Source organism: Leuciscus leuciscus (assembly GCF_965113295.1).
Source record: "Leuciscus leuciscus genome assembly, chromosome: 8".
NCBI classification, from domain to species: Eukaryota; Metazoa; Chordata; class Actinopteri; order Cypriniformes; family Leuciscidae; genus Leuciscus; species Leuciscus leuciscus.
The window spans coordinates 24,759,264-24,774,214 of NC_138732.1; the positions used below are offsets into that span (position 1 = coordinate 24,759,264).

The 14,951-nt window shown below is 41.1% G+C and overlaps 1 protein-coding gene across 1 annotated transcript in view; it reads left to right on the forward strand.

Moving 5' to 3' along the window:
• slit3 (slit homolog 3) overlaps window positions 1-14,951 on the forward strand; it is a 173,499-nt gene that overhangs the window by 84,554 nt on the left and 73,994 nt on the right. Inside the window, exon 5 of the mRNA XM_082177377.1 lies at window positions 14,462-14,533. Coding sequence (XP_082033503.1) covers window positions 14,462-14,533 — 72 coding nt within the window. The remainder of the gene's footprint in view (window positions 1-14,461; window positions 14,534-14,951) is intronic.

The following is a 14,951-nucleotide window of genomic DNA, read 5'->3' on the forward strand; positions in this document are numbered from 1 at the left end:
GCTGCTCGTTTTGTAACTGGGTGTTTTATTTTATGTGTTTGTTTTATCGAAAGTATTTTTCTCTCCTAGTTTTTGCTTCGTCTTTTCATTCAGTACAACAACCTTCTGAATTTAACAGTCATTGCACAAACACTTCTCAATAAACCTGGTCTTTGATCTCATGCTTGTGTTTCCATGAATAAAAACACAAGCATCTGCCATTCACCCTAATGCACACACACATGCTCACATATTCCCTCAGCCCTTTCATTATGCACACACACAAACACTCCTCCCACCTCTGTCATTATTTATCCACATACACACTCTCACAAACACACCATATTCCCCTCAGGTTCATTATTCAAATACAATGGCGGCCTTCTGCAGCTCGATTGCAGGTGAACAAGTCCATTCCCTCAGTGCTCACAGCTCAATTCCCTGAGCGGTGTAATCACTGGCCCTTGCTCCCACCTCTGTAAATGTCTGGTCCTAAAGCTATGATTAACTTAATACCCATATTCGCTCACCGTGAGAAAGCTTATATAAAAGCGCACGCTCGTACCGGTCAAAGCAGCCCCCATCAGCGAGAAGTACCCACAGCATGACCAGATGTCCTTCAGAAAAATGGAACTGCTATAAAATGCAGTCGCTATACTGATGTGGGCCGCGCTCTCGTGAATGTGGCGGCTTTAGGGACACTTGTTGTAGCGTTCTTAAGGTCTGTCCCTGTTGCTCAGTCCCCCTGCCCCGGAAAGCAGAATATGTAGGAGCTAATGGGGTCTAAGGAAGGTGGAAATGTGGCCTGAGGGGCTGCAGCCGGCGTGAGGGGCCCTGATTTATGATCCAGCACATAAAATGCTCAGTAATGCCACGCCACAGCTGAACTTAATTTCAGCCCCGGCCTGGGTGTTAACAAGGGTAGACAAGCTATTTAGCAGAGGTTTAACACCACCACGGGCTGTTGTTGTTACAGTAATCTGCATAGGCGATTCAAGAGTCTCCCTGCGCCTCCACTCGCACCTGGTTGAAATTGTCACTGGGGGCGCGTAAGTTCGAACGGGGGCAAAGTGTTAAAGTCATCGACTCATTCCACGCTCAAACGAATCGACTCAACTTCCTCCTTAACCCTAAGCCCCCCCAGCCAGCCCATGTGTAGACCCTCGGGGGAACCATATCTTTAACTCTGGAAAGGATGCTGATGTTTATTTAAATACGGCCTCATCAGTGGGCCTTAATAAATCAACCTGCCTTCATGATGTCATAATCAGTGAGATCATCCCCTGTAGAGGTGAAATTCACCATCTATGGAACATTCCACCGGCTGAAGCACAGCGGGGCTTAACTTACAGCCCTGGGGAGTCACACACACTGATCAAACCGGATAATGGGGAAAAATGAACGGCCGCAGTCAAATATCATATTAACCAGCCATTGTGGATGGAAGGGCACACGATGTGTGGCAAGGCTGCACATTACCTCATTGTGCCAACGTATTCCCAGTTGGCACAACAAAGCATTCTTAACATGATTAGTTTATAGTCCAACGATTTCCACTTTCCAAAACATGAAACAAAGAGTTTTCATCAGTTGTTTTTCAACTCTAAATGACCATTTATTTTTCTCTGAATAATTAGAGCTCAATTTCGTGCTCATCAGAGCTGTAATGGAAGGAGGACGAGAGGAACTGGGCCTCAATGTCTGAGGCTCTGGCTGAAGCTCAAGATTCACAAGGGAAATAATCATTGCACAGCCTTATATTTGATCAACGCTAAAGGGCCCAAGGTTTCATGTGTAATTTCTTATGGTTTATACATTTAGCAGCTGGAAGGCTCTTGGGTAGGATCTAACCATCCTTTAGACTTCACATTCTTGGCTCGCAGAGAGACAGAAACCAAAGCCGACTGGTTATTGTTGGAATGTGTTGCATTGAAAAGCGATAGCGTTGGCCCTTGAGTGACGCTTAGAAAACAAACAATTACCAGTGAGCGACGGACGATAGCGTATCTCTAGGACTGGAAAGACAAGAGCTAACAGCCGGTAAAAGAGGAAGCCGGCATGGCAGCACAGGAAATGTTGTGTTTATGCAGAAGGTGTTTTAGCTAAATTAGGGGGTAGTAACAGCAAGAGTCTTCGGGATAGCAGTTAGAGCACAGGGAATATGGGCACTGCAGTATAATTATGATACAGAACCCTCAAAGATACACCTTAGTGCGTTGTCTAGCTCTAAAAGGTGCATTTCAGTACATATTAGGTACTAATATGCAGCCTTTAGAAGTATAAAGTTGTCCCTTTAAGGGGGCTGCCCAAATACTGGCCTGGCATGAATAATACAGCGTTTTTTCACGGATCCGTGTGAACAGGGATCATATATACAATGGTGTGGTCTATACATGAAAAATGCAAAGGAAAAACGTTTCCATTTTTGTACATCGTTGTCATGTAAACGTACCCTTAGGTTAGTTGCTTGTAATTATGCATAATTTATTATAGTAAGTACATGTAACGTGTGAGTACATCACCTAACCGTGGCACAACTCATAAAGCCATATTTCAAGCCCAAACAGACAGTGGCAGGGAGTGAATAGTGAATTCGATATCATTTCTTTGCGTAAGGCAGCAAAGGGTTCTGCATGAGGGTGAGGGAGGCAAGATGTTTGTTGTCACAGAGCGGCCAGCTACAAGAAGACTGTTTGGCCAGCATGTGGCGGTGTGGCTGATTTGATTAGGAAGTCGGATAAACTGAGTTTCGACACTAATCTCAGGAAGCAGTTTACACACAGCGGCCGGGCAACTGAGGCAGCTCGCTGTCCCCATTATAGCAACACTATTGACAAAAGCCATTTCTGTCACTCATTCCCCCAATGCGCATTTGCTGTGAATCAATTGAGAGTGCTTGCAATGGCACATGGCCATCTCGAGCTGATTCTTTTATGACATGCACATGGATACTAACATGGGCATCACCGTGTAGGTGGGCAGTGATCTGCTCACTCCTGCTGGTTTCTTGTTTTTAGCGGCCAGATAGTGAACAGAGCATTGGATCTTTGTTTATGGGCAAATTGGTCGGGAAATGATTGGGAACGCTTTATGGTCATCCTCCACTGGCAAGGCAAATGAAGCACAGACAGTTGAGTAACAGAATGTAAATACTGAATAAAACTGCCGCTCCCTTTAAACCGCATCATCTGAATACTTGGCCGTCTCTTTCGTTAATTTCATGTCATTGTGGTCATTTCCCATGTGTAAATTTCCATTTGCGAATGTGTTTTTGAAGTTTTTAAAAAATGTATTTATTCCTCCATAACTATTGCTTACGGTAGAGATGCACAATATATCAGTACCATAATGGTTACTGACAAACGGTATTTGATTTCCTTCTATTTATTAGTATTGATCAATATTCGATATTTAATTGTTCATGCTCATTTTCCCTATTTTAAATGTTTAGATGACCTTTGCCATCTTCAACTGCTCACTTAAGTTTAATCTTTAAAAATATGGATAATTTAATAACAGTTAAATTTAATCTTTAGCAAATATTACACATATTTTAGTGTTTCCTTTTTAATTTAGTTAGTCGTATACTAGTTTGTCTGTTTATTGGTTATTGACCATGGCATGAAAATAATTACTGACTTATACAGTAGGTATTGGACAGAATTTCAATTGGTGCATCCTTCTTTTTTTTCTGTCTGCAGCTAGTGCTGAATATCCTGATTTTTCCTAGCTACTGTGGTTAAGAAACCACATAATCTGATCCTGTGGTCCCAGTGCCTCTCCCTGCAGATACCAACTGCCACTGTCTGGCTGAACCTGCAGTGTGTTAATGTGGTCACATCTAAGTTTGTGGATAAAGGTGGTGGCTTCCTGGGCACCATACCTATACAGCCTCCTACATCCCTCCACCAGAGATTAATTTATTGATCGGTTGGTTCAGTGGTGGAGAGAAGCCTGGGGGCTCCATCTTGTGGTCAGGGATGCATCTGCATCTTTTGTTCTCTCTATGTCTGTCTCTCTCACACTCTAGCCTTCCTCCCTTTTCTCTGTCTTTTATTGTTCTGTTTCTCTCACACACATTCTCATGTTACCATAAATAAGCCGAAGAGGAATAATAGAGAATACATTCTGAATAGATTTGGAGATACTGGGAGATCAAGACAAATGTAAATCTGACATGATCCATGTGTGAAATTAAACCTTCAAGGAAGAAGAAAAAAAAAAAACTGGAAATAAATTTCTTCTCTAATTTTTAACATTTAGCATCTTCACTTAAGTCATGATCTGGCTCTTTTCACCAACTTTGGCGATTATTCACAAATGGAAACGTTTGTTTGTCCTTCTCTGCTGGGTGGCCATTGTTGGAAAGCAGAACAATATTTTAAAACATGTTAAAAGAAACTCATGCTGATTAGGGCCCCGCGGGGCCTGGCCTCATGTATTAACTCCAAGTTGTTCTCTCTACCTCTCTTCCTCTCTATGGGCGCAATTACACTTTTCTCAGGTTTGGTTACATGTTAATTAGCGTGCTATGTTGACCTTCTTAGACTCATATGTTGAGTAATTACAGAGCATGTAAACCTATTTTGACAATAGCGCTCTGCTTTTTTCCTTCACAGATCTGTGTCCAGATTTCTGTGAAACATGAAGGTTTTTGCATGGCACCCACGGTCTCCTGCTTGCCCCCGTAACCTCTCAAAATATTCCACCCTTTTCCACTTCCACGTTTCCCATTATTAGATTTAGAATAAAACCTCCTGGGCCCAATAGACTTAACAGCCCCCATTTATACCACATAATCATTCAGTCCAGCCTGCAGCTACAATTGGCTGGGCACATGATTTGTGATGTTGTGTTATTGCGTATGCGTATTCTGTGCATTTCTGTAATTGAATACTGCTGAATGTCATCCTTCTATATATATTGACTCAGCCCTCAGTATGTCACAGGTGCACGGTCACGCCTCATGATCAAGAGCCCCAGACCCACCAATCAGATGTAGGAATTAAACGGCTACGAGGTCTTGCATTCGTCATTGGTTTTTGTGGACAATGCAGAGGATGGCAGGTTGAGGTTTGCCAGATATGGCCGACTAAACCAGTTTGCCTGTAATTTGATTAGCTGGACATTAGCCATTTACCCACACTAACTGGATTACTCTCATTTTAAAGAGCTTAGGGTTATTAGCTGGCCGAAAGCAAGCAGCCACCCCTGCTTTCTATTCAGCTTCCTACCTAATGCATTTTAAGAACCTGACAAACAAATCTGATCTGATTCCGTTGTTTTGAGTTGACGTGAAAAGGGTTTGAGCTTGTCGATTTGAGTTCGGATTTTTGTTTGTTTGCTGAGCTGTGTGGTTCTTCTTGTCTTAAAAAAAATGGATGGATGGATAGATGGATAGATGGGGCAGATGGATGGATGATGGATGGATGTATAGGGCGAATGAATGAATGGATGGATAGGGCGTATCAATGGATGGATGGATGGATGGATGTGGCAGATGGATGGATGATGGATAGGACGTATGGATGGATGGATGGATGTATAGGGCCAATGAATGAATGGATGGATGGATGGATAGGGCGTATCAATGAATGGATGGATGGATGGATGAGGCGAGATTAATTGATTGATAGATAGGGAAGATGGATGGATGGATGGGGCAGATGGATGGATGATGGATAGGGCGAATTAATGGATGGATGGATGGATGGATGGATGGATGGATGGATTGGGCGTATCAATGAATGGATGGATAGATGGGACAGATGGATGGATGATGGATAGGACATATGGATGGATGGATAGATGGATAGATGGGGTAGATGTATGGATGATGGATAGGATGTATGGATGGATAGATGGATTGATGGATGTATAGGGCGAATGAATGAATGGATGGATAGGGCGTATCAATGAATGGATGGATGGATGGATGGATGGATGGATGGATGTATAGGGCGAATGAATGAATGGATGGATAGGGCGTATCAATGAATGGATGGAGATGGATGGATTGATGGATGTATAGGGCGAATGAATGAATGGATGGATAGGGCGTATCAATGGATGGATGGATGGATGGATGGATGGATGGATGGATGTGGCAGATGGATGGATGATGGATAGGACGTATGGATGGATGGATGGATGGATGGATGTATAGGGCCAATGAATGAATGGATGGATGGATGGATGGATAGGGTGTATCAATGAATGGATGGATGGATGGATGGATGGATGGATGGATGGATGTGGCAGATGGATGGATGATGGATAGGACGTATGGATGGATGGATGGATGGATGGATGGATGGATGTATAGGGCCAATGAATGGATGGATGGATGGATGGATAGGGCGTATCAATGGATGGATGGATGGATGGATGGATGGATGGATGGATGGATGGATGGATGGATGGATGGATGGATGGATGGATAGGGCAGATGGATGATGGATGGAAGGGCGGGTGGAGTAAAGAATGGGTGGTTGGGTGGGATAGATAGATAGATAGATAGATAGATAGATAGATAGATAGATAGATAGATAGATAGATAGATAGATAGACAGACAGATAGATAGACAGATAGATAGATAGATAGATAGATAGATAGATAGATAGATGAATGGATTAATATTCTATAATTTATAACATTTATAGTACGAGATGTGAAGGAAGTGTTATCTTTTACACACACTCACTCACTCCCTCACACATACACACACAGCGCGCCCACACCTGTCTCTTCATCTCAGAGGACAGACTGTTTGGGAATAACACTGTCTCTTTTCATCCGTTCACCCTGGGAGTGACTTATATTTCACCATTAAAGGTGCTGCTTTAGTGTGGAGTGTGTTTCCGTGCTCTCCTGTATTCATGTAGACACAAACACTAAAAACATTGCTCTCAAGGCCCCTTACCACTACCTCCAACCCCACCTGCACCACCTGCACTACTGGCTCAGTAGTTAATTGGACAGCATGGCTCCTGGTCTCCGTGGCAACTGTGACCTGCTGCAAGATGGATGGAAACTTCTGCCTGTAAAGCCACCGAACCCCCCAGAACCCCCCACCCGCAGCCAATCTCCTAATCTCCTAGTTTTATTTATGAGTGCCGAGTGGCCCCTCACCATGGCCGGAGCGCGACTCAGCTGTTGCCTCCAACCCACTCACTTTAAAAGCTCTTAAATCCTATTGTCTGATTAGCAGCCTCATCCTTTCTTCAACATCTCCCTTTGTTTTGGACGGCTCTGCTATCAAGTCTTTTGTGAGGACTGGGAAAAGGACATTGCGGTCTCATTCTCTATCCAAAAGCTGTCCCATATTGAAATCAGACATGCACTCTCCTCATCTCTTATAACTGATGTTTTATTGTGACTATAAATGATCCTAAAAGCTTGTTGTACGGCTCAGGCTAGGTCCAGGGCAAGACGACGCAGAAGAGAGAAAATTAAACCAAATGGCACACGAAGAATAAAAGTGGATTAACCAATAACAAATCACCCTCTGCGCCCAGCCTCTCCCCCTTTTTTCTTCACTAACTCATCTAAATTTGTTTGACATCTTTTGGGCCTGGAGCCAAAAAGGCTTTTAGAGCCATAAAGTGTATGGATCAGGATAAATCACATTAAGCGATCCAATTTAATTAAAGCATTGACAAAACATAATAGATACTAAGGCAGGGGGTGGACATTTTCTATTTATAATATCCATACACGGACTCTTTCTTGGATGCAGCGGAGGAATGTAGAAGCTTTAGCAGAAAGCTTTAGACACCCAAGGGAGCGTTTGAGCTCATTTTCTTTGATTTAGACGCAGCCTTCACCTCCCTCCATAGTGACTCCAATTGCAAGTAAGGACGGCGTAATGAAGCGAGCGCTGTCCCGGTTTAGCCGGCGTCAGCTCTTAGGATGATCAATAGTGAAATATTTTTATTCATAAAGCACTGAGTTAATTAAATCAAGGAGTCTTTGGGCTACATGTAAGACACTAAGCAAGGGCAGTTAAACGACTGTAGAGGAATACAAAGCTGACACTGCCGGATACTGATCAGAGAACAAGTTCACGTCCTTCTTTTTCATTTCATGTCCATTCCCTCTTCCTTCCAGCGAGTCTGACATCCTGGTGTTCACTAACTTGCTGCTGTCACAAAAGTTGAAGAGGCTGCAATGGGTTTTAGATCAGTGTGTTTCACCATCCTGTTCACATCAAAAAACGGCTGAATGCTTATGAAAAAAATGCATTATATATGATTATTTCCCTTGACATTGTAATCGCTGTTTATTAAGTTTAATAGAATTTACATTAAAATAAATTTGTGATGTTTTGATGATCCCATTCCATTAAAATCACTGAAACGTCTACATTGCACTGTACAATCAGTCTGATTTTCACAGTGTCTGCACCTTTTTGATTATAATGGGAACATTTTAGTTTTGTTACGTGTCGCTTAAATGTACAGTATTGAGTGTTTTTGTTGTGTGTTTGTTTTTTTACTTTTTAGACAAAATGTACAATAATGTTAAAAAAATGTGGGATCTGATTTAAAAATAAAATAATAATACTGTTATTCTGCAATTGCATTTAATTGATCCAAAAAAATTACAATAAAGACATTTATAAAGATCAGTTTAAAATAAATTATGTTCTTTTTAACTTTCTATTCATCAAAGAATCTTGGAAAATAGCACATCATAGCTTCCACAAAAATATTAAGCAGCATAACTGTTTTCAACATTGATTATAATAATAAATGTTTTTTTGTCCTTTCAAATCTGCATATTAGAATGATTTCTGAAGGATCATGTTACACTGAAGACTGGACTAATGATGCTGATAATTTAGCTTTGCCATCACAGGAAAGAAAATACATTTTGTCATCACAGGAATTAATAATATTTTAAAATGTATTATTTATGTATATATTATTATTTTAAATTGCAATAATAGTTCACAATATTACTGTTATTACTCTATTTCTGATTAAATAAATGCAGCCTGCATGGGCGAGAGAGACTTTTTTCAAAAACATTTACTGACCCCAAACTTTTGAACGGTAGTGTGTTTTTTGTCCATAAATTCAGTCTATATGTGTCAAACGCATATTTGAGAAAAATACCTAACCCTAACTATTATATTATAAAACTGCATCAATAATACATTGATGGTTTTAAAGTGAAGCTGAAGAGTCACCTTAATAATTCATGATATCATATGGTAGAATTACATTTCTTTCACAGAATTTTTACATTTTTATTTCCTTTGATTTCCAATGCATTAACTTGTCTGTATTCCTAAATAAATAAATAAATAAATAGTTCAAATTGGAATAGACCTGTTATCAACATGTATTTCATGTAAACGCCATAATCATAATCACTATTTTTCAGACATGAATACTTTATTTGATGTAACTGGCAGACGTAACTGTATTAACCATCCCAACTGTTTGGCTTCATCATCCTATATGCAGCGCAGCAGGTGAAAGAAACCTCCATCTAAAGATCAGTAATGTGACTGAACGATCCGGCGCACTTTCACATTTGCAGCCAGCATGTGATTTGTTGCTGGTTCTGTGCCACCTGCCAGAACGTAATATTTACATCTACTCTATTCCCTTTAAGAGAAAGATTTCAGTGGAGAGACTGGAATAATAACTTCTAATAACTGAAGGAAAGAAGAAGATCTGCTGGCTGGTGATTCGCGCAGAATGAGACAACAGAGAGATAGAGCGAGCGGCATGGGTCCAATGAAAAAGCTCCTCTACTCAGTGTAATTAAGAACTACTGTCATCCTTAAGGCCAATTACACTATACGGTCTTTCAGGGCCAGAAATCCATAGTGTTTTAATTTGCCTCCATTTTTAAAAGTGGCCATAAAGCAAAGTGGAGACTCCAGCCAGCAGCGAGCGAGCGCCGCCCACCACGACCATAACTGGAGCTGTAAAAGAGTGAAATACGAGGCTGCAACGGGGTCACTATTTGTTATTCACATTTCTATATATCTTTATCGAATAAGTGTTACATGAATTGCCGTTCCAGTGGGAAAAGGCTCCTCAAATGCAAAAATAGAGGAGGAGGGGGAAAGAGTGCACACTTTACGGTAGATGCAGCCCGTCATGTGAAACTGCCACTCGATATGGATATGGACTGAAGACGTTTAGGGTTTCATAAAACAAAATGCTTATGGAGTGCCCGAGGGGGTCATCTTCTTTCTCCTTGTTTCTGGCTGTGTGTTTAATGAAAGAAAAAAAATCTGAAATGTGCATCTCATAACCTGTGCAAACGGCATCCGACCCGTTCAGCTTGCTGTCGTAACCTGTCAGTTCAGGGAGTCACAGTTACGGCCTGATTCCTCACGACACCAAGATGAAATCCGAAGGGCCAAGGGTGTATTGTAATACTCTCCCTTTTCTTGTAGGGCTGGTTTCACTTCAGAACAGTCTTAACAGCAATTTGAAAGTGACCCCTATAGCTTTTAACTGGTCATCCCTGAAGCAGTCGGGTCAGATGTATTATGACAGCAATGCGGTTGGCCCCAGTTATGAGTGCTAAATGAATAATGTAATGTAATATATCTAGCGTGAGGAGCTGGAGGGTTTTAATAACCTTTCACCTTGCTCTTTGTGATCAGGTGTGTACGCTCAGATGTGTTCGACCCATCTGTGTGTGATCGCATGAGCACGTTCGAGGGGGATCTGTCATTGCTGGCAGGACTTAACAGAAAGCGTGTAGGAACCCACTGACAGGCATCGGGGTCTCTGCGAGAATCTCGGACTCTAGATTCAATTTGGCATGCAGATAACAGCCCTGCCAAGAGCAAGAGTGAAAGCAAGACAGCGCTTGGTAGATAATGAGAGAGGCACGGGCATGGTAGGAGACGTATCAACGGTCCAGTCACCAAGCTGGGCTGCGGTTTGTGCTTGATAAGATAGATGGAAGGAGACAGATGTCTGTTTTGACTTCACGAGAAAGAAAAAACGAAGGAAAGAAAAGCCCATGTGCTCTGGATCCGTGCATCATGAGAACCGTTGAAATTACACTCGTGTGATATACTGTATCAACAAGCAGTCCTATCCAGACGAAGATTAGATTTCTCCAAGGGCTGAGTTAGCCGAAACATAGTAAGTAGTTTGCTCTGTAGTTTATACAGAGAGGGCAAAAACATAGCCATGTTTGATTTTAGAAGAGATTAACATCATAAAGGACTGTGAAACACAAATTAACCTGACCTCCTCTGGGAAACTCAGTCCTGTCCGTGAGTGACTATGTGGGTGTCATGTGTGACTGTGTTAGAGAGTGAGTGTACACTTGTATTTGTCCATAAAACATTTGTGCAAAATAAGTTTTCACGTAAGAAGGATACTGTGCATATATGGACCTGAGAAGCTTTTGTGTGTGTGTGAGTAATAACTGAAAGAGACCCTGTCACGGCCATCCTGCATTATTTGAGTTCCTACTGTAAAGTGATGTTTAAGTTTCCTTGACTTTCTTAGTCAGTCACTCTTTTTCTTTGTGCTTTAAACAGAGAAAGAAAACAACAAAAGTGAAGCAAATAACCTTCTTGTAAAAGCGCACCAATTCCATTTGTCAGTGAAGAGATAAGAGTGACATTCGTAAAGCGTAATAAGAAAGAGAACTGACCGACATACCCTCGATACTTTTCACTGTTTTGTAAGGCAGCAGCATATTGATATTCCTCAAGCATTCTGCTTAGGACATAAAACATGCTGTTGGTAAAATGGATGGATGGACTCTGCTTAGGATTTTAGTAAACAGTAAAAACTTAGCCCAAACTTTCAAACTTTACTTTGTGGTTAATTTCAATCTAAGGTATACCATCCATCGCAATTCTTAAGCAAAAGTTCAAGATTCAATTTTGAAAATCTGATTTACATTGACAGATTACTGAGCTTTCGAAATGTAACAGACATATATAATGACCTACTATTGGCCTTCTCTTCCTTGGATATATTTAACCATTTATAGTTGATTCCTACGTGCATCCGACTGAAAACAAGATGTGTGCTGAGTGTCATGACAGCGGCATTTCAAGTAGCATGTAGCGCTTCATTCTGTCTAACATTTGCTTGTGTGTGTGTGTGTAAGGATATATCCTCCTTGCTGCTCGACTCTCATATCCTTGCGTGTTGCTGAGCGTTTATCTGTAATATGTTTTGGCGTTGCCAGGTTGTCTGGACATGGGAGCCGTAATGGAATCAAAGGGAGATTTATGGCAGGCATCCTGACAGTCAGAGAGAGCAGGGCCAAAGCCAAATGAAATTAATGAAATTTGCAAGCAGATTGCTAGAGGAGGGGGACCAATGCAGCTCTGTCCTTTAACAAACACGGTTTGGCTCATGTCTGGTTTGAATCTGTATCTTTAACTTTAACTTAAAGCATTAATTCAAGCTTCTGTTAAGATGGCCAATTTGACGCTAATGATATAGCAGTGTATACCAGATTGAGTTAAATTTATTGTATATAAAACATTTTTTATAAGTATATTATGCTATTTCTAGTTTTGTTTGCCAACGGGGTAAAAACAAAGATCTATTTAAAGTCTATTTATAAGAAGCCTTAATGAGTCGATTTATTAAAAAGGTTATATTCTCTGAAATCAAGACATAATACGTTAAGTGATAAAACAAGACAAAGTATTAATTAGGAACATTATCTTTACACTTTATGCAGTGAACTGCATCGCTACAGTATCTAAATGGACAAATTAACCTGTGTTTTTAAAGATTCTTTGGAGAGCTTGTATTCATTCTGAAGTCGCATATATTGTTTCATTATCCATGCGTAATTAATATAGTGTCAAAGCACATGAAATATGTGCATTTCTACATTTTTCCCAGCCAGTATAATTCTCATATCTCATAAACTTCTATTATCTCTTTATAGTTTCATGTAATTCTTCATTAGAAATCATCTAATTCAGCCCGAATCCTGTGGGGCTGTTTTTTTTTTCTTCTGACATGGAGTTTCTCTCTGTCGCTCCTCAGCTACGGCACTGCTGAGACTGATTGCGTTTCATAAGTGCCTTTATTTGGGATGATTTGCCTTTTTGTAGAAATAATGAAAAAGGTTCCACTGAGTAAACAAAGCAATAAAACATTTATTAGCAGTGGAAGTGCTGTAAAGTACTACGCTGTGCTCTCGGCTCGCCGAGGATGTACGAGTTTAGTGCTTCGCCATTCATGAAGAATTAAAAAGCCTAGCCAAAGAGAAGTTTCCTCTGTGCTCCTCTCCATCTCTGCACTTTATCTGTTTTGCATTTAGACCATCAAAGGCAACAGGGATTCGCTCATGCCCAGCGTGATGATGGTATAAACAGCGGTCCTATTTTCCCACTCTGTGGCATACGAACATGGGATGTTATGAGTTTTTACTCTGCAAATGTTTGTTCTCCTCTGTGCACGCGCTGCAAAGTTCGACATGAAGGATACACAAAGGAACACGATGCTCGAATCAAGCCTGCCAAGAGTGCTGTAAAGAAATATAGAAACGCAGGATTGTGGAACATGTCAAAAACCATCAAGAACAGTTAGATGAAATACCATAGCCCCTTATTGCAAAGCAAAACATAGTTATTAAGATTTTTGCCATAATAAAACTTGATTGGTTCGAGGCAAAAAAAAACACGTATCCAGTTCTGGCAGGGGGCTGAAAGAGCCCAATAACTACAGTTTTTAATGCTCCTAAGAGGAAATTGCTGGCAGTCCTGTACTTGATACATCATTACGTCCCACGCACGAGCTCTGGCAGAATTCCTCGCTGTGTTTGGATCCGCGCCTGATTGTTTATCAGTGAAATTGGTTGTAGCAAGGTCAGTTAAGGTTAGTTAACCCACGTGGTGGTCTGTTCGTCTTATGTGTGGCAGGCATGACTCCAAAGCAGATGCTTTGATTAGCTGGGCAGATATTCCATATCTCATTTGTTTCCTTCTTGGCCAGTAATTGCATTCTGGTTCTCAAATTATGTTTGCCAGCGTGAGTCTACAAACAAACAAGCTTAATAAAGTTAAGCACAAGCATTGTGACATGTCAAAAATCATTTGGCTCATAAGCGAGCATTAAAAATGCCAGGCATTCATTTTGGTGTAGAGCTACTTTTGTCTGTTTGCTTTCTCGGGTTACTCAAAGTGCATATGATTGCTTCATTTTCTACAGGAATGAAGCAACGATTGCGGGGCATACCGCTATGAGGCCTTTCATTACAAAGTACTGCTTTAGAAATGTTTTTCATTAGACCAACACACACACACATAGAGTGATAAAAGGCTATACGAATAAAGGAGGATGTGACATTTATGGTCAGTAGAACAATATGGTTTCAGACTTCAAAGCAGCGGCGTATCGTTCCAGAGGGGCGGCAGCAAACCGTCCATCTTCCTCAAGACGCTTTCTCCCAAAATGTGAAGTGGCTTCAAACAAATCCTAATATCTTTCTCTTTCTCTTTCTTATCTCTCTCTCCAGGGACCTGAGCGAGAATCAGATTCAGGCTATTCCTCGTAAGGCTTTCCGAGGGATCACCGCCGTCAAGAACCTGTAAGTGTTTCTCCCTCATCTCCCCTTGCAACCATTGGCACCGCCGTGACATTCGTTTGCATGATTTTACGGGGCAAAAAAGCCTTCATAAACTCTCCTTTCCCCTAAAGCAGTGAGCCAAGGTGTGATACTCCACATCAGCACATCAAACTGCAAACGAGACAGTCGTCCACCGCGTTTAACGAGTCTCGTGTTTTATTCCAAAGACAGATAAGTGAAATGAAAGATAATAATCTCTCTCGCTGGAAGAAGAAAATGTTCAAAAGCAATGTGCTAGGTGGCCTACATGTACGCTCCTCGAATCATTTGTCATAACAGTTAATAAGCTTAGCGCTGATGAAAATTCAATTAATCAGTATGGTTCAATAAGATGGATATCTTCAGGATATTGCCAGTGAGTAATGTTCCACAGCCATTT